The sequence below is a fragment of the Triturus cristatus genome, chromosome 12, assembly GCF_964204655.1.
Source record: "Triturus cristatus chromosome 12, aTriCri1.1, whole genome shotgun sequence".
Taxonomy (NCBI): domain Eukaryota; kingdom Metazoa; phylum Chordata; class Amphibia; order Caudata; family Salamandridae; genus Triturus; species Triturus cristatus.
The window spans coordinates 226,116,967-226,138,039 of NC_140595.1; the positions used below are offsets into that span (position 1 = coordinate 226,116,967).

Genomic DNA, 21,073 nt, shown 5'->3' on the forward strand with positions numbered 1-21,073 from the left:
GGGACCGCTGCGTCTGCCAATGCATGGTCAGTAGATGTGTTCCCAGAAATAGTGCCAGATTCGCGAAACACACCCTCACCTCATGGCTTTTTCTCCTAGGAAGTATGCCCAATGCTCTAGCATCCCATGAGTTAAGAGTTGTGAGCTTCGTGACGGCAGCTAATGCAGTATGTATAGAATGCCAAAATTCAGTTATTTCTGGACATGACGAAAGCATATGCTGTAAGTCAGCCAAGTGAGCAAAGCATGTAGACCAGGTGAGGTTGGAAACATACGATTTAAAATGGGATGGGTTGAGGTAAGGCTTATGAAGTATTATATATTGTATTTCTTCGTCTTCTAAAATCTTTCCAAGCTTCCTACCTAAGGTGCTTTCTCCTTTTCATATCAGTCATACAGTTGAGCTGCCTACATTCTCTGGAAATCCCCAGAATTTGGAAGAGCAATCAGTACACCCACCAATGATCTCAAAGAATACTCATGCATAACATTTATTATTAGGAAGACACAAAAATCGGGGTTGCTTTTGCTCAGCCTCTTGAAAACAAAACCATTTATAAAGCAGACATCGCTAGTGGCTTGTCAAATGCATTGTAATTTGCTATGCAAGACAACCATATTCAGCTTTACTAGTATGTGAAAAAGGAGCTTTAGTGCCCTTCTTGGGAAATACTCCTTTATGAAATATTTGTAGATCAGCACGGTAGATGAATGCCCGCACATTTAAAAAACATTGTGGGGATATACACACAAGGAAATAGTGACAAAAGCATCTGATAGTGCTATAAAAACTTTATTGGCTTCATCTTCTGCAACTCTTTTTCAGCTACCTCTTTAGATGGTGAGGAAGCTGCTGTCCAGTGAGTGGAAAGCATTTGATCTACAAAACACATAGTGGATTTGGAAAAACTACTACCTGACAGAAATCAGTTACAAGCTTGTGAAGTTGTAGACCCATATTTGACTTTCCCAATTACACAGCAACAATGAGCTTCGGAACTTGCGGTCAGACGTACGAAGTCATTTGCAATCTTAAACTCTGCGATGTGCAAAATCTGAAGGTTTACGACCACAAAATGGCTTTGTTGTACGGTTGAAACCTGTTTTGTGAGTGGGAAAAGCATGTCTGACTCGCAAAATGGGTTTACCGACCTATACCAGAAACCACATTTGGACAGGTGTGAATGGGCACGTATTCCTTAATTGCGATTCTGTATTGTATGTATTAATGGACCGTGCCCCAAATTGCGGTCACAAACCATTGATCAGCTTCCAAAACATCTAAGGAGTTGGAGACTGATTCAGAATGATTCGGAATGGGGAAAGTATCCACTTGGTGAATCATCTCAGCAGCCTTGGGTGTAGGAAGTGGAATTAGACTGCTTTAAAAAAAAAATCCAGTTTGGGAATACAAATATAGGGATCATGATCTGTTCCTTGCAAGCCATAATCCCTGTATGTTTGTAGCCAATCACAGGGGGTCACAGATAGCTACCGGCCTTAAGTAGGCAGTTGTTCTGGGACCCCTGCAAGTGAACATTTTGTGATTACTACATAGGTTGCATAGACTAGTCGCAAAAAGTCAGTGTGCAGTTAGTGACCACTTTTTGTGACTATCCTTTTGATATTTCTTGCCCATTATTTTTAACATTGTAAAAAGACAGTAAAGAACCTACACATTGATATTGATTTAGTTAGGTGGAAAAATGCAGTAATTTGAAATAGTCTGTGCTTCTGCATTGCGGCTTGCTGTTAATGTGGTCTCAAGTCATGTAAGCATGCCCAAACATAAGACATAAAGAAAAACTAGTTGTAATGTAACCCAATAGCAGTAGAGTGCATAACTTGTGAAACTACAACACGGCTGATTTTAAACTGATAGTTCAGGTAAGTACCTCTTTTTTCTTTTTTTGCATATTGATGTCTGTCTTTCTGCTGCGATTAAAATCAAAGAAAACCCTGCACATGCCCTTGTTTCTGGCAGCTCCAGCCTGCTTTCGGTTCCCTGTCATCTCCTTGCGTGTACAGATTTGCCTCAATGACTGCCATCTAAGATTTTAAGTCGATGCAAAAACATGGATCTGTACCATCAACTCTAGCTGTTTGCTGCTCCTGTTTGTCAGTCATGAATTGGAGGTTACGGAACCCAGAGGGCAGCTTGGTGACATATTTGCTTCTTTGCTAAACTGTTTTGTCAGGCATATTCACACTATCACCCGGGAGGGTATCCTGGCACAGAGAAGGTTTGAGTCCAACCAAACCTATGGAACCTAAGAAGTGAGGAGGAAGCTCTTGTGTGTAGAGGCAGGTCCGCCGGATCTGGTTTTCCGTGCATGTGGGATGTGTGTGAGTATGAGTCTGGAGGTGAGGAGGTGTCTGGAAGGTTTGTGAAAGCAGATGCTAATATATAGTGCTTTGAAAGTGTGGGTGAAGAGTTTGAATTGTGCCCATTTGTGTATGGGGAGCCAGCGGAGCTCTTTCAGGTGTGGTGTGATGCGAGTGCTGCGTGGGGCATGAGAGTGATTCTGGCCACCAAGTTCCGAATGGTCTGTAGCCGTCATGTGAAATATTTTTTTTATTGCAGCATAGAGGGTGTTCCCGTAGGCCAGCTTGCTAGTGACTAGGGCGTACGTGATGGTTTTCCGGATGCTGATGGGGAGCCATTGGAAAATCTTCCACTGCATTTTCAGGCTATGGAAGCATGAGGTGGTGACAGCATTGTCTTCGGCACTCATGTTACATTTGCTGTTGATCCTGAGGTTCTTGGTGTTATTGGTCCTAGCTCTGTTGGCCACTAGGTAGAGTCCCACAGTGAAGTGCTCTTCCTGAAGATCATAATTTCAGTTTTGTCAGTGTTCAGCTTCAGACAGTTCGTCTTCATCCAGTCAGTGATTCTAGCCATGCAGGCATTGAACTTGATCTGAGTACTTGGGGTCTTGTCCGTGAGGGAGAGAATGAGCTGTGTGTCGTCTGCATAGGAGAAGATTTTGATGGTGTAAGAGCGGATGGTGTTGGCTAAAGCGATCATGTATACATTGAAGAGGGTCAGGCTTAGGGAGGATCCTTCGGAACTACGCAGATTAGGTCGTGGGTGTCAGAAGTGTACGGTGCAGGCTAATTTTCTGGTTCTTTCCAGACCAGAAGGAGCAGATTCATCAGATTGTTTGTCCTTGGATTCCGATGTTGTGTAAGCTTTAAATGAGGATGGGGGGGACCCCATATCAAATGGTACGGAGAGGTCCAAGAGGATGAGGGCCGTCATGTCTTCTCCATCAGGAATGATGCGGATGTCATCCGTGGCGGCGATGAGGGCAGTTCCCATGTTGTTGTTGGGTTTGAAACCAGATTGAGTGGTGTTGAGGAGTTGATGGTCTTTGAGGTATTTGGTGAGGCGTCTTGAGGATTTTTTCTGAGACCTTGGCTGGGAATGGTATTGGGGTGATCGGCCTGTAGTTGGCAAACTTTGAACATTAAAATCATCAAATATAATCTTTTGCAGTATTTTACTGTTGAAATGTACAACTGATTTTCTTTAGTGGCCTCTACATGATCCACCTAAAGCTGCACACATCCACTTACATATAATAACATTAGTTTGCAACAAAAATGTGGTTTTTTCCATTGACTTGATCTATGAGTGGGAGAGGGTTTGCTGCTTTTGGCCCATTTAAAAGGACAGTTTCCAATTAAAACCTTGTAACCGGTGAAGATCATCTCATAGTATTGGCATCTTCATTAATTTTACATTATAATTGTGACAAGCAAAATCATTGCTTGGCGATGTAGCGCTTGAGTTTGAAGGGCTGCTTACTTTCTGTGGCTACTTGACTTAATTCACTAGGTGACATTCATTTTGAGCTACCGTTTTTGCTAGTTTTTGTATTGCTATATTGCATAGTAATGTTTTGCTGAAACCTTTTAACGCTTTTTCTCATTCCCTCTCATCAGATATCTGGAGCCTGGGAGTTATTCTATATATGCTGGTCTGTGGACACCCACCCTTCCAGGAGGTGAACGACAGTGAGACCCTCACAATGATCATGGACTGCCGTTACACTGTACCCCACCACATGTCCCAGCAGTGCGCTGAGTAAGTATAATGCTTTTTCTTTCAAACCTATATATTGGCTGGGATTAACTCTGCTCATCAAGACAGGATTCTTTCCAGCCCTTTCTTTTCCTTTCACAATAAACAATGTATCTAGTAATTTTGGACGGGTTCACAAAACATTTTGGCTCCCTAAGTGTAATTTTAACTTTCAAGTTATATGTATTAAGTTGATATTACACCTTTTTAGGCAATTCAAACATTTAAATAGACCTTAAAAATAACTTAATACCATAAAATATGTTTTCAATCTCCTTCTATTGGTCAGTAATCATTTATTATATAGAATTAGAAAAATATCAATTACAATAAAACAATTCCAGTACAAACGTATAAATCATCATTATGATAAAAACTTGAAGGGCGTCATCTATGCATTTATAGTTGACCAGTCCATTGGTTACAGTACGCTAGATCTAAAATGTTTGTCAATCTACCAATGAATTGGCAGTCCTGGGAAGTGAAGCAGTATTTTATTATGTCCCTAATGGTCTGACTGTGAACTGCTGTAAAGCCTGCCTTCAAGCATTTTTCCTTAAATCAAGTGATACCGAACAGAGGCATATGATATGTTTAATAGGCTTTACCTTTTAGTCACAAAGTCTGGAAGCCTTTGATGGTAAACACTGTCCATTCCATGATCCTTCAAATTGGGCTGTTGGGATGCACAATAGCTGAAATCCTAAACACTTGTTTTTGCAGACAGGTTCCAGTAGATAAATTAATTATTCTTGAGTAGTATTTTTGTTATGTGTTGATTGTGTAGGCCGCATATGTGTAGGCCATAAGATAGTCAAATCAGTTAGCTTGCTATTGCTGTTCTACAGCTTTAGTATTCAGGCCTTGCATTCTGAGCGAGGAATCCTTGCAAGAGTGGCTAGAGGGGGGAAATTATTAGCTGTAATCAGCTTATTTATAGATGAAAGGCTCAAAGCTGATTTAAAATTTTCAATTCCTCTTATTTCTTCACAAATTAAGTACTTTAAGTTATTCTCTTTGGCTGAGATACAGTCGCACACATAATTTATTTTTCCTCTATCATGTACTGCAAATTATGATGGTAGACATACCTCAAGCCGTACTTGGGGTCAAGCAGCGTAGGCTCAATCGAGATCTTATTATGTATATTTTATTGGCCTCGTTAATTGTTTTGTCTGATAGATGATAGAGGCATATAGTTGGATTGGTGTCATATTTGAGGTGATTACTTAAAGGGACAGACTATCTCAGAAATTCTCTTTATTGATTTTGTGATGATCTAGGCGTTCATCTTTTTACTTGTTGTATGATCTAAACAGGAAACTTTATTCTCAACTGCTAACCCTTGATTGTCATAAGTGATGACTTGTTCTATGGAGTTATCATCAAGTTTCCACCTTAGAACGTTCTGAGTCTTGCCGAAGGTTGATTCTTAGGTTGCCCTTTGATTAAAATCCTGTAGATTAGAGGGGCGTGGCTTGGCGAGCCATCATGGCGGACGTGTGCTGAGTGAGCTCCGTCCCGCCTAGACTTTAATCCTACATTTATCCTGCTTCTCCGGTCCGCTACAGCATTCCAAGGCTGCCCCGGGACTACGAGGAACTGTTGCTGCACATTTCAGATGAGCCCTGACCCTTGACGTGGCTTGGAGAGGCGTTGCGGCTTTGGCCAGGGGCAGGGCCTGCAGGCACTGTGAAAGCCGGGATCTCTGGTAGGGCGTTGACTGGGTCCCCCGGTCACGGCCGCTGGTCCACTGCATTGAGTGGGCGTGCTGGTGGTTTCTTGGAGGGCCAGGTGTCTCCTGCTGGGGGTAGGCCGCCCCCCCTGCCCTGCTGGTGTGTACGAGGCATGCCCCCTTGGTCGGCGGTTGTGTCGGACCGTGAGGGAGAGGCGCTGGTGGTGTGCACGGCGGGACCTGCGAGCTGCCGGTCCTTGGCTGAGTCTCGGACTGTGCTAGGGTCAGCCGCTCCCCCTCGACTACAGCTTGTGCCTGCCTGCTCCCTCCATCTAGCGGCATCCCCCTCTTTGGCGGTGTGGCGAGATCGGGGCCATCCACGGGCCGGCGCTCCTCCTGCTTTTTGGGCACCCCTCCTGCTTTTTGGGCGCCCCTGCACAGAATGAACCGGGAGGTTCGGTGGCTTTGTCGGGCCGCAAGGGAGTTGCCTGGAGGTCCTGTGGTGCGCGGCCTGAGGTTGAGGCAGGGCGAAAGGCGCACCCACCTCCATATCCTGCCGCTCGGCGTGCGGCCGGCATCGGGTTTCCTCCCTCGTCCTGAGTGGGGTGCCCACATCGGCGGACATTGAAGCCGCGCATCTGCCTGTGAGTCTCCATTGTGCCTCCCCTCCCGCCCAACACCATCCTCGCGTCGGCAGCTGGTCGAGCCGCGCAAGCAACCTCTGGGGCCCTCGGGGACAGGGGCCTTTCCTTTACTGGCGCCCCTCCTGCCCTTCGGGCGCCACTGTCTCTCCTTTTCTCCCATACACGGACCGCTTCGGGGGGGATCGGCGGTCTTTTCGGGCCGCAGGGGTGTGCTGCCTGGAGGTGCTGTGGGGTGTAGACGAGTGCCCCGAAGGCTGTGCAAAGGAACGGGCGGGCCCACTCACATATCCTGTTGCCCGGTGAGTGACTGGCACTGTGTTCCCTACCTCCTGCCGCGAGGAGCGCTTGCATCGGCGGTTGGTCGGGCTGCGTGGGCGTCTCTTAGGACTTCTGGTGGAAGGCCTGTATTGTCACGCTCCGTGGGGGCGCTTATGGTGGCTCTGGATTCCTTGACCTTCTGCCGTGTTCCACGTCAACAGTGTCGAGATCGGTGGTCAGGTCGGGCCGCCCGAGCCGTGCTCCTACACTTTTGCAGCCACTGATCTGCCTGGGCGGACTCCTTTTCCCTGACGGCACAGCGCCAACAACGAACATCAAGGCGGGAGGTGGCGCGCTGCCCATCATGACGAGAGATAAGCTGGGGGAGGCTCGGCCAAGCAGAGCATGATCGACAAGTTCACGGGCCCGGGGGCCTCTGCGGCGGCATCAGGGGGGACACATAGTGAGATGCCCGACAATGCCACTCTTATGGCAGCTATCACTCAGTCCAGGGACATTCTCGATGCCAAGATTAGGGCAGTTGGTTCTGACGTCATGCTGTTGCGGCAGGACTTACGGAATGCAGTGGCACGCATCACTGAGACTGAAACTAGAATCTCAGGTGTGAAAGATGTAGTTGCCACCCTACAGCAGCAGGTGACTTCTTTGGAGGCAACCCAACATGGCCTAGTATCGAGAGCGGGAGACGCCGAGGGGAGGGCACGGCGCAATAATCTACGGTTCGTTGGGTTTCCGAAGGGATGCGAGAATGGAGACATGGAGCGGTTCCTTGCTCAGTGGTTGGAGAGCTGGCTTCCCCCAGAGTCCTTGTCCAAATGTTTTGTTGTGGAGCGCGCTCACAGGGCCTTAATGCAGAAGCCTCTGCCAGGAGCACACCCGAGGCCCATTATTGCAAAGCTACTCAATTATCATGATCTGGACGCTATCCTGAAGTAGGCTAGGGCCAAGGAACCGCTATTATTTGACAATGCCCACATTCTGATTTTTCCTGATTACACACAACTGGTTCAGCAGCGGAGGCAGTCCTTCCTGACGGCTAAGGCCCGTCTCCGAGAGCTCAAACTCCCTTACGCTTTGCTTTTCCCTGCCAGGTTGCGGGTAGTATATAGATCCCGTACTCACTTTTTTGACTCCCCGGAGGAGGTGTTCCAGTGGACCGATGAGACGGTGTGGCTGCGTCCACACATGCCGCCCAGGAGGGAATCTGATTCTTCCTCGAGCGGGACGGCCCGGAATCAGCCCGGGGTGAAGGGGAGAGGCACCAGGCGCTCCAAATCCAGACGGCGGTCCCGATCCTGCGGTGCCTCCTCTCGAGTTGGGTCAGCCACATGACAGCATACGTCAGCGGACTAGCCGATAGATGGGACTGTGATCTCGTGGTCTCGGTTATGCTGCTTCGACCGGAGAAGAACTGAAGAAGGCCGGTATCTCTGTGGGACCTTAACGGACAGAGAGAGGGCCAGCAGACAATGGGTTGTAAGTTGGGGATCCCTTGGCGGGTGAGGGGTGGGACCTTCTTCCGCAACGGGTACTTCACTGTTATTTAGCTATAGGGTGGGGGGGACTTGTTGAGATGTTCTGGGGAGTTTCATTCATCGATAGTTACTTCCGAATCAGCTCCCACTTTTGTGTGGTGTCGTCTAGGTCTTCAGCCTCTGTTGCGCCCTCCAATGGAGGATCTGATAGGTAATTCACAAGATCCCCCAGGGTCCCGGGTCCCTTAGGGTAATCAGCTGGAATGTCAGAGGGGCGCTTGACAAGATTAAGCACGGGGCAAAGCACACCCACGCAGATGTACTAATGCTACAGGAGACCCACCTCATGGGGACAAAGACGCTGTGTTTTCAGCGCTTTGGCTATATACATGTTTTCCACTCTGGGTTTGTTAGGGGGTCTCGGGGGGGGGGGGTGGTGGTTGCAGTTCTGATTCATTGGCGGGTTTCTTACACTGATGTTAAGACATGGGGGGATACCCAGAGCAGGTATCTGTTCTTGCAGGGTACAGTGGGAGACGAAACTGTGGTACTGGGGAGTGCATACGCCCCCCCTGCCGCTGTCCTGGGGGTTGGTGGAGAGGCTTGTGACCCTGTGGGCGGATCTGCCAGACGGCTTGGCAGTTGTGGGTGGGGACTGGAATGATGTGATGGATGCGACCAGGGATCGATGGAGGCCCGGGGGTCCACCGGAGGCCCGACACCCTACCAAACTGCATTCCCTTGTGATGGGCCTTGATTGGGTGGACCCTTGGCGTAAGTTGTATGGCACAACTCGGGAATACACCTACCTCTCGGAAGTACACAACTCATATTCCCACATCGACTATCTCTATGTTCCCCTGGGTGGTTGAGAGCAGGGTGGTGGGCTCTCAGACCATTCGCCAATGGCCCTCACTATACGTGCGGGGATGGCGCGTGGGCCTTTTAGGTGGCGTCTCTCGGCCTGGAACCTCCAGCAGGAGGAATACAGGGAACATATGGAGGAGGCCATTGATCAACACTTGTCGTCTAATGTTGGTTCGGTGAAGTTGGCTGAATCTCTTTGGGAGGCAATGAAGCCCACAATTCCTGGGGTGGGCAATGCTTTTTTTGTGGCAGCCCGTAAAAAGCGCAGAGACTCCCTCATATGAGCGGAAGCTGAGATTCTTGGGTTAGAGGCGCGCAGCAGGGAGGAGGGGGGCGGCAGGTCCGCCGCCAATTGCTGCTTGCGCAACAGGGTTACTCGCAACTTCTACTAGACGAGGCCCGCCAGGCATGGTTGGTGACCCGGAGCAGGAGCTACCAATGGGGGGATAAATCTAGCAAGCTGCTGCACAGACTGTGTCAGGGGTCGCTCTGCCCCCAAGTTCTCCAGGGCATTGTGGGATTGGACGGGTTGCCCATATCAGACTCCTCGGCCATTGCCAAGAGCTTTGCCACGTATTACGTGGATCTCTACGTCCCCAAGGAATGCCTATCGGCGGAGGTGATCGGCCGCTTTTTGGATGACCTTCCGCCCAAAGCCCTTTCAGACGACGCAAGTGTGGAGTTAGATCGGCCACTCACAGAGGACGAATTGAGAGCTGCCCTGGGGGACCTGCTCCCCGGGAAGGCCCCGGGACCGAACGATTTTCCGAACAAATTTTTTAAACGGTTCTTCTCACAGCTGGGTCCCCACTACCGCAAGGTGGTGGAAGAGGCTAGGGAACGGGGTTGCTTGCCTAGTGACTAGAGACACGCAGAAGTGGTGGTATTCCGTAAGCCCAGTAGGCCTCCCGACCACCATGCGTCCTACCGCCCTATCTCCCTCTTAAACATTGAGGCCAGGGTTTTGGCAAAGGCGTTGGCCAACCACCTCCGGCCACATATTACCTCCTTGGTTCATCCCGATCAGGCCGGGTTCATGCCTCAACGGGCGACCCGTCACAATATTCGCCGGGGGCACGTTGCCGTTGCGACCGCCGGGACTGGTGGAGCGGGCGGCACTTTTGCTGGCAGATATGAATAGGGCATTTAGTTCTCTGAGCTGGGTGTACTTGTTTGCACTCCTCTGCAGGCTGAATATAGGACCTCGTTTCTTGTCCTATCTAACCCTACTGTATACAGATCTAACTGCGTCTGTGCGCGTAGCAAGCTCTGTTTCATCTACGTTTTCCATTAGGCGGGACACCAGACATGGATGTCCACTCTCTCTTTATCTGTTCGCGTTAGTGATAGAACCCCTGGCTGCCTGGGTGCGGATTGACGCCCAAGTGACCGGTCTTGAATGGCGCACAGATTGTCGGATCGCATTGCCCTTTATGCCGACGATGTGCTGTTCTTCTTTACTGATCTGGATAGGACGGGCCCGTGGCTGTTGTGCATCATGCAGGTCTTTGGGGAGACCTCTGGCCTGTACATGAACCCACGGAAGTCTACCCTCTGGGTCCTGGGTGGTAAGGGGGATCTTGGGCGTCTGCGGTGCAAGTGGATCATGGGGGGATGAAATATCTGGGTGTGTTCCTGTCAGATTCGTCTACCACATCCTGGGATAGAAACTTGGCGCCAGTGTGGGACTGTGTACGAGAGGATTTTAGGACCTGGTCCCACATGCCCCCATCTATCTATGGTCGGTCGGCCATTTTAAAGATGGTTTCACTCCCATGCTTGTTGTACCAGTTGCAAAATCAATTTCTCCTAGATGGTTCTGTCAGGTTAATGCGGCCCTGGGTCAGTTTCTCTGGGGTGGCTAGGGTGGCCCTACGGACCTGCATTCAGTCCACGTACTGTGGGGGGTTGGCAACCTCTGATATTCTGTCGTACTACTTGGCCTTGCATCTCCTAGTCCTTAACGAATGGTGATATGGGGATAGGACTGGTCGAACGGAGGTGTATGGGTGACCACACCTTACACACGATCCTCTACTCGGCACAGTTGAGACACGCTCTGCCGTCTGCCACAAAGATTGTCTTCCAGATCTGGAGGCATGCGCTACAGAAGATGGGTTGGTGGAATAGGCTGACTCTGGAGACCACTTTGTGGCATAATGGGCGCCTGCCACAGCTGGCGGCCCTGCCTGGATTTCGTGATTGGGACACTATCGGGATATCTACATTGGGAGATGTTATGCGGGGGCCAGTTTTGAAATCCTTCCAAGATTTACAAAAAGATTTCCTAATGCCGAAAACCCAGTTTTTTAAATATTTACAGTTCCAACATGCCATTTCCCCTAGCTTGGAGGGGTTGGAGACGCTGCCAGAGTTTAGTCCGGTGGAGGCAAAGGTGTTTATGGGGGATCTCCAGGATCACAAGATCTCCAAAATCTATCAGTCCCTAGTCACGCATACCTCCCCTTCGTTGCAGCATCTTAGGGAGACATGGGAGGGAGATGTGGGCCCGTTGGAGGAGGAAGACTGGACGGAGGCCCTGGCCTCCCTACGTGGGGCAGCTATTGCGATGAGCCTAGGCTGTGGCGGGCGGGTCTGGTGGCTTCCCCGGTGTGCCTTCGACGTGAGCATGAGGAGGGTACCTTGCTACATACTGTATGGCATTGTTCTGCATTTGTGCGATTCTGGATGAGGGGGCGTAATGGCCTGCCTTTCCGAAGTTTTGGGTTGGGAGCTCCCCTGCTCCCTGAAGTTGGTGCTCCTACATGTAAGGGATGGAATTGGGGGCAATATTTACAAATGTCATCTTATGCTTTTGGGATTTACTCTAGCTAAGAGAGATATTGTCAGGACCTGGAAGGCGACGATGGCGCCCTTAGTCTCTGCATGGAACAACGGCCTGGACTTTTGTATGGGCTTGGAGCCTCCTATCTTTGTGGCAAGGGGGTGCCCACGACAACATTTGAAAATTTGGAAGCGCTGGGCAGACTACCGTGGCCTGGAGCTAGAGCCTACCCCACCGGCCCGTCACCTCGACCTGGTTTAATTTTCCCTCCGTTCCCTTTGTGTTCTTTCATGCGTGTGCGGCAGGTAAGCTGATTCCTGGATGATGTCACATTATACATGTTTAATTAAGGCCTATGCTCGCTTGGTAGTTCTGGAGTGAAGATGGGGGGTTAGGGGGGGGTTATAGTTAGGTTGTTATATTTCCTTTGTATTGCTTTTCGTTTTTTCTGATTTCACATACAAGAAAAAAAAAGTCAAACTCAAAATGGTGCTTATTGATGCTGCGGAAGTCTCTGGAGTACAGACCTCAGCTCTATATGTGTAATTTGAGGAATAAAATCTATTTTTTTTCTTTTTAAATCCTGTACATTAAATAACTGGGTTTACAGACCTGGGGCCTTATTACATATGCAGGCCACTTTCTCTGTTTTTGCCACAACGCACCTTTTAAATAGGTGCGGTATGCGCAAACAGGGAAAGTGAGCCATATTACAGTGAATGCGCTGCCCTTAGGGCAGCCATACTGCCCTGGGGTCAGTGCTTTCAAGTGAAATGCGGAGCGTCTGCTTCAAAGCTCTGTGTTTCACTGTGCAGGTGGCAACATGCCTGCACTTTAAAGAGAGGCGAGCGATCCCCTTTCAGGTGGGTGCAGCGAGTGACTGCACCTCCCTGCAAGGGGATGTCTGGAGGGTCCATGGAACTCCCTTTCTCGCCACCAGAGGGCTTCCTTTAGGAGGCGCACTGAGAGTGCATCACCTTTTTGGGGCGCAATTTCAGTGCACCTCCTAAAGGCATGTTTATCAGTGCCCCCGAGTCCATAATATGGCAGAGAGGCAAAGTGATTTCCTCATTTCAGTGGGTCCACGCCCCTATGCAAATGAGGGACCGCCCTCTAATGCTGGCGCCAGTGCTATCTGTATTACAGAAGAGGCCACACAAGCATCTGCAGCCCCTTCCGTAATAGCGAAGTGCCCAGGGGGTGTACAAAGTGGGCACACATGCCCGTTGCACACCCCCCCCCCCCCCCCCCTCCCCCGGGGCACTCTCTGTAAAACGGCCCCTGATGGTGTTAATGAGAATATAATATTATTGTCCGCATACTCTAAGTAAGTAATGTGTTTGTTACCTAGGTTTGGGGGAAACTTGTGGTGGTGTTCAAGATGCGCTGTTGAATCCAAGATGTATGAGTTAAACACACAGGGGCACCAGACCAGAAGGCACTCATGCTTTAAAACATTTCTTTGTGCAGCAATATAAAGAAATAAAGTAGCTTATAGTAGATGCCCCATTTCGATGATTTGTCCCACACTTGATTCTAATTGACATTGTCAAAAGCTAAAGAACAGTTTACATGGCATATGCATAATGTAAGGTTTATTTCTAATGTCCGGATTTGATGAAGCAAAGAACTCCATGTTTAGACACTTAGGAGGAAGGGTTACACCTTCTTTATTGGAAATATGAACTCTGAATAACGAAGAACCCTGTTAAGAGGTCAAGCCCCCATTAGCAGTACTGCTTCCACTTCTTTCTTGCTGTCCAAGGGATCCATTTGTTTTAGTTGGGGTGAAGAGGTTCATACTGAGAACATTCATATGATGATGAAAAATCCAGATATGAGGACATTTTGTCAGTCTCAAATTTAGATTGAGTTGCGTTCCTGTGGTCTTGGACTAGGAGCCTCTTCAATAAACATAGTTAAGAATGTGACATGCACTTATGAGTTGAGGTAGCCAGTTGCTGTTTTCTGAATATGCTATGAACTGTGTGCTGTTTCTTTCTCTTTCTACTTTGCAGTTTGATCTCGCGGATGTTGCAGCGTGCCCCCCAAGAGCGGGCTTCCTTGGAAGAGATTGAGGCGCACCCATGGCTGCAGGGCGTGGATCCATCACCAGCCAGCCGCTTGCCACTCCCCCTCACATCTTACAAGAGTGTCTCGGAGGAGGAGCACGAAGTCATCATCCAGGCCATGATTTGTGGGAATATCGCTGACCGCGCAGCTATCCAGGAGTGAGTATTAAGCATCCATTCAATGTCTCACTTGGAGGGTGGGTTAGCAGCATTGGGGAAAATGAGCAGAATGTGCCTGTGCAGCAGGAGTGTTATCAAAAGACAGGGGAACCAATATTTCCATGACATTTAACAGGTAAACAAGAGAGGCAGTAGGTTAAATGTTCTGGGTGACCCCATGATTAAGATGGAGTACTTTTTTTTAGATCTTTAAGCCCTTTCACAGCACAAATGTTTGACATGTTCAACAAGGCCTCGTACACTCTCTATAATTCCTCCCATCCATTCCTAGCTCGCTCATTGTTTTCCCAAAAACACTAATTGTTAACATTAAAAAAATATTCAAGGTAAGCAGGACAAACGTATATGGCAATGTTATTATCTGCAAATTTTCTTGCACTGGAGGTCGATCTAAAATAATAATATACACATACGTCTATGAGACGCTTTCAGTTGCAGATATAAATAGTATGTTGGTTATACAAAAAACCCAGAGCCATCTCCCAAGCTGTGGTGCATAGTAAGATGTCATTCTATTTCAAACCGACTTAAATTTACAAGGTAAAATCGAATGAACTAACATCGGTATGAAGGCAAGCTAAGCATTTTTCAAATGTATTTATTTATTTAAGCAATTTGTAGAGCTCACAAATACCCTTGGGTGTCTCGGCGCTGCGGACTGTGTGGAAGATCGAGCCAGAGGTGGGTTGACTATTGATTAAAAAGCCATGTTTTTACCAGTTTCCTGAAGGCAAGTAGGGTTGGGCAGGATATAATATGCAGAGGGAAATCCAATTTAAGAAGTGAAAGGCTACTCGTGAATCCGTCATCTTTATCGATCGCACATCAATTTGACTTACAAATGGACCCGCAATTGAAATGTACAATAGATTGTGATCATAATTGGAATAACGGGTAGCACAGTTTTAGAGGAAACGTGAATTGTTTAATTTATGCTGGAGAAATCTGGAAATCAAATAACCTACTCGCTCCTGGAGCAAGAGCTTTTGCAGAGACTGAGCAGCCAAGCATGAAACTGAGAAATCATTTAAAAGCTTAGTCCGGTACTGCGCAGTCGCAGGAACCAGCGTCAAACTTTAACACGCAGGTGTGCTAGAATTTAGAGACTGGGTCAGCCAATCCGAAGTATGCTATTAACTTTTCTTGATTGCTCACATTCTAAGGTCAATGAGAGTGTGAAGGATGGATAGGGAACAGAAAGGGACCGTTCACCAGCTTGCCCATCTTGTGTGAGAGCACGGGGTTGCGTGCTAATAGCCTTACTGGTCACATACTGTTGGGAAATACTATAAATGTTGAGTCGGGCAGTGTTTAGTGTTAATGCACTTTGCAGAGAACATTAACTGCTGGTAATGCTCTGCTCAAGAAAACTTAATTAGAACATTGAAATGTTGGGTATTCCAAGAGAATATTGCGGCAGAGGGCAATAATAGCTTACATTGGCCCTCGTCATGCCATTTTTAGGTCGAGCCTGGGCAGCGCATGCTCTGCTCTGCGAGCCATGCTGTATGGGAGTACGTACTTGAAGTCTCGCCCATATTTGTCATTTGCTTATGTCATTGTCGTTTGTAAATACTGGCTTCTGATTTGTTATTAGGCTTGTTAGTCCCTCCTTAGTACTGCCTTGTCTTCATTTATAACCTGCCACGAGGACTGACCCTTTTACTTCGGTTGTTACATAGTATGTCTTCTTTAGTATGTAAGGTTATTTTCTTTAATGAGTTTCTCTTACTGCAGGAGAGTCTCTCGTATTCAACTCTTAGTAAACAGGGAGCTCTTCCGGGGCCATGGGAGACAGAACGGTGCAACTCAGCGATGCCTTTAAGCAGAGAGAGATGAAGCATATTGGCATTGTAACTGACAATGCTTTTTATTTATGTTTTAAAAACCAAAACATAAATAAAAGGCATTGTCATTTACAATGCCAATAGCTCAAACTTGCGTCAATGCGAGACCTGTTGCATTGCAGATGCTTGTTCTCATAGTCCGGATGCAAATGTATTACTTTTAGAACTCGCTAACACTGGCAGTAGGAGGCTTGGAAACCTGTACCAATCTCAGGTATTCAGGCATACGACTGCCAATAAGACACCTGAATGCTTGAAAATAGTCTAAACACTGGCTATCACTTGGATTAGCATTCCAAACCATTGTTTTTCACCCACTGTTGCACTGAAGACAGAGGACCTGACTTATGGTTTGACAACAGCTTAAAGGCAGGCAGAATGGTGGAAGACTTTATGTCCACCACCCTGCTTCTGCATTGCCTTTATTTCGCCCATCAAATTTAGAAATATCTTCTGACTGTGAGGACATCTCTATACATTGCCAGGAACCGGTGTCATGGCAGATCCTATCAATGCAGGAATATTTGATGTGGTGGCTCCATCAAACATGATGGCTGGCCATCAATTTTTTCCAAAGATTTTTTATTTAAAACAAATAATCTCCCAAAGTCGTATTTTGTTTTTTAAAAATGGGAAAAAACAATGACCCCCCCCCCCACACATATTGGGAATGTTTGCCAAGCTGTAGGGCCCATTTTTTTTTTTTTTTTTACTGTCCTTCACCACCTGGATTTACCTGGCAGAGATAGGGTAAAAAAGTAGCAATCGGATTGTACTCATAATATGTCAGATTGACAGCGCCAGCAACCTTGATTCGGAATACAAGTCTCAGGCCTCCGAGGGCTTGAGCAGGAGGCCCGTGCAACTACTGCCACCTGTCACGGGACCAACACTACAAAAAGTGCCTGCTACATCTGTATCTGCTGCGGGGAAAGTACTGCTGTTTTGCCACCTCTAACGTGAGGAAACTGCCATCTACCTTCAGGGACACTGCTAACAGACGGGGAAACACGCCGGGGACGCACCTGCTGGAGACCATATGTCCTACAATTCCTTCCACCTTGCCCGTGCGTTTCATTGATATTGTCTGTCAGATTCTGGGTTTAACCTGCCCATTTCTGTTATTACATTTTGTGACTTTTCTGAGTGCAAATTATGGTTGTTTTCCATTTTCTGGGTTGTAAACGATGGCTAAGAGAAAGGCTACAGAGGCAGGGCAGGGAGCAGCTCAAACTAAGAAATCCAAGAACACCTATAACTCTGCTGGGAACAATTGTGTCCTTGATGGGACTGACAATCCATTAATAGAGGGTGAGAAAATGTTGGTGCCTGACCCGATTGACCCCCTCCTAGAGTTCTGTCTTGCTTCGCCCTCCCAAAATACCACTCCCACACGATGGCCCAAACACAACGAAGCAGGAGACATATAACACAATAACACCTAGAAAGGGGTTCACTTTACAAAATGAAACACATCAAAGACTCTCTTTTCATAATAAGGCTTGGGGTTTAATTTATGCGATGCTCTCTATCATAAAGGCTTTCCCAGATGTCTAATAAACATTCAAATGTATATAGAAATACATATTTATATGTAAACAATAATAGCACACTTAGCAAATGCAACTCTTAAATGCATGGATAATAATAATAAACAAGCAGCAAATAATATTAGACGCCCTACAAGAAATCAGAAAGGTATATATACACTAAATACATCAAATGATTACTTTGGATGTGCACTTTGACTCACTCACACATCACAAAGAAAACACCTCAAATGGTTATAGCCACTGGCCACACATCACAATGGCACTAATCAAAAATCGAACACTTTGCCTGGTGCAATCTTTATCCTGACCCATTCCAGACTGGGGGACTTACAGCGAAGCCTGGAGACTCAGCAACCAGATGCCTGCACTGAAGATGCGTCCATTGTTGAGGCTCAAACAATCCCGGTTTCTAAGTCAACAACCCTATAGTCTCAAAACACACTAGAATGTTTGAGAGTCTTTCCCTCTGCGCCATTGAAACTTCCTGGAATTGGCCACCTTCAATGCAAGCATCCCAAAGGCGTAAGGAGTTCCCACCTTCTCTCTGCATTCTCACATGTTCCAGCCTTTATCTTAATGAAGCTTACGCCTTTGAGGGTACATTCAACAATCTCTTCTCCAAAAACAAAACAACCTTGAATGTGATTAACCCAAACACCTTGAGCACACTGGAGGCCTGTCTGTGCGCGCAAAAAGCTGAAGAAAGACCGAGTTAAAATTCAGGATGACATGAGGCCATGTCAAAGCCAATAGTAAGAACTTCATAAGACTTCCCAATGTACAACACAATGCACATTTGAGCACCACTGCTCATACACTGCACTTGGAGATCAAAAAGTACATTCCACATCTCTCTCTCTCTCATGCTTTCAAATGCACATCCCACACGTTCTGTTCTTGGCAAGCTGTTCTACTTTGTGACAGCTCCCACTTTAAGACTGCAAGATTAAATCTTCAAGGCAAAAAAGGCACATGCAGGACGTACATTCAGGCTAGTGTAAAGTAAAACACCAGAAGTCAATTAAAATGATGGTAGTCCAAGGTCATCACGTGGTGTCAAACCATAAGAGTGCCTCTAGCACTACAAGTACCCAGTGTTTCTATTCATCACAAATCTGAGAATGAGCGGAAAATACCTGGGATGTTTGTAAAACTTAGAAAGCAGGGTAAGGATCTCTCCACCTCTGTCCAAATCGTCCTGATCCTATTTTCCCCTCATGCTTCCTCGGCTTTATCAACAATTCCAAGCATAGAAGCATGTGGCAAAAGCCCTATTTGTTCTAATCATTTTGCCACCTTATTGGAGGCTTCATCTCCCAGAAACGTCGGAAACCGAAGGGAAAAGACAGTCACTTGCACACACCACAGCAGAGGTCCGTTTGCATGGTAGAATCAATTAGGGCGGTCAGATTACTGTGGGGTCAAAAGAAAAGAAGGAAAGTTTTTAAATCAAATGGTGTATCGGCACCTACTTCCTTGGCATCTCAAATGGTCACTGGCTCAGCTATTGGTGTAGCGTTTGCTACCTCTATTGCCTCTTTTGGGGATTGAAATGCCCTTAAACAACAGCTAAAATCTTTTCTGGAGTCTGCACTTACAGTTTTCGTTAATGTGATTTTTAAAATCTTTTCTGGCTTCAAAGAGGACCTAGATACAAAGTTGGGAATAATTGCATAATCTGTGCTGAATCTGAAATCTCTGGTAACAGAGATTGGGGTGCCCCCTTGACCTCTAGTGAGCAGAATGTGCTGGGGGTTAGTAATGCTCCTAGTAGTTCTTCAATACAGCCCGCCCAGCCAAGCTTGGACTCTGCTGAAACTTGCTCTGTAAGGGTGAGAAGTGTTGATTGGGTTCAGGAAATAGCGCACATAGTCCAGCGTAATTTACCATCTCAAAGTGACAAAGAGGCTGGCGATCATGGGCCACATGATTTTACTACTCAAAGTAGAGGAGTCCGCCCTGGGCCACAGGGTCCAACAGCAACCTGGAAGCCTATTTCCCACTCAGAAGAAAGATCCAGTGGTTAACTTGATCAAGCTGTAGCTTCCCCCTGAGTCAACAAATTTAGATTGTTATTCTGAGGGGGAAACCATTAAAAGATGGGAGGGTGAATCCATTCCTGCGCTAATGCGCAAGGCGAGGCATTGGTACAATAACCACTTGGGGCAGTGGCAGCAAGTATCCTCGCATTTAATAATGGCTAGATGAGTGGGGTGGGTGTGGGTAAGGGGAAAAGACCTAGAGGGGACTGTTTTGTTTTAAACATTAGGCATCAAGGGCTTGTGAGAAGTGTACTTTAGCATTGGTAATGTAGTAAAGTTCTCCCCTTGGATTTCTTTTACCCCCCAGCAGTCCCCCCCCCCCCCCCCCCTATTAAGAGGAGACCCAGTGTAAATTGTGGGGTGGTTGGGGAGCATAGGGACCTGCTTAGGTCGATGTGCTCCATTAATAGGTTTCAACCTTTGTGCAGCATGGACTGTATTGATTGACTAAACTCCAGCTGTATGGGATTGAGGCAGGTAGAGGCAAGCCGGGCAGCTGTGATTAAAAGTGTGAGTTATGTAGGTGCTTTGGGCAAAGTAGCCGGTTGGAATATAAGCTGGCCTTAACAATAAAAAAGACGATGAGAGATGGCTACATTTTGTAGGAGGCCACCAGATCATAGCCCTGCAGGAAACCTGGGATGCGGGCAATTTGTTTTTATGGGGGGCTAATCATTGTTTTTTACAGCAGCTATACCGTCGAACCACAGAAGAGCTGGGGAGTTTAATTACCCTTCTCTCATTAGATATCCCTTGCTCCTCAGGTTTAATAGATTCTGGCTCTGACATCTTGTTAGTTGCCAAGCTAGACTTTAGGAGAGTTCAAAGTTTAGTTGTTATCATTTTTTATAATTCTTTTGTGCAGGCTCACTCTATTGAGAATTTGCTTAGCCTCAAAAATGTCCTACATTCGTTTGCAGAAGGGCGTCACTCCCTATACTCGGTGCTCATCCTTGGCAAATTTAACGTGCATAAGTGCCCGCTGGGGTGGGTAATTAATGAGAACTCCTATGCAGAGGACTTAGTGACCACTTACTCTGAACATACGCCACAAGGTGAGTTATTATTGACTATCCTGGAGGATTGTATTCTGTAGTGCCTTATAAATGAGCAGCAGGTGTTCCCCATCCTTTCCTTTATTCAGTGGGGTTGTAATTTACAATTGATAAAATTTTAATTTCTGCTACTGAGATTCATAGGGCTAACCATTTTGAGATTAAGAGGAGCCAGTTTAGCGGTCACAATCCCATTGTGTTCGATTTTGATTGGGATATAGAGGCATCTGAGGGGTTATGTGTGGGGGAGGAGGTAGTCCAAAGATCAGGACCAATGCTTAAAATGGGACAAAATTATACCAGACACTTGTTAGCAATCTCCATAGTGTTTGTGAATCTGACTTTAATATTTGTTTAGGTACGGATGAATATGATGAGGAGGTTTTGACTGCCTTTCATTGGATTTGTGGGCAGGTAGCCAAAGATCTTAGAAAGCCTGTGGGGAAGAGGGCCCGAGAGGGGGCGAGATGGTTCGACCAAACCTACCTAAGAGCTCACCAGGACCTGATGAG

At 47.1% G+C, this 21,073-nt stretch overlaps 1 protein-coding gene across 1 annotated transcript in view; it reads left to right on the forward strand.

Annotated features, from left to right (window-relative positions):
- Positions 1 to 21,073, forward strand: part of LOC146775759 (SNF-related serine/threonine-protein kinase-like) — a 252,112-nt gene that overhangs the window by 161,590 nt on the left and 69,449 nt on the right. The window contains exons 3-4 of the mRNA XM_085638992.1: positions 3,949 to 4,090; positions 13,831 to 14,043. Coding sequence (XP_085495118.1) covers positions 3,949 to 4,090; positions 13,831 to 14,043 — 355 coding nt within the window. The remainder of the gene's footprint in view (positions 1 to 3,948; positions 4,091 to 13,830; positions 14,044 to 21,073) is intronic.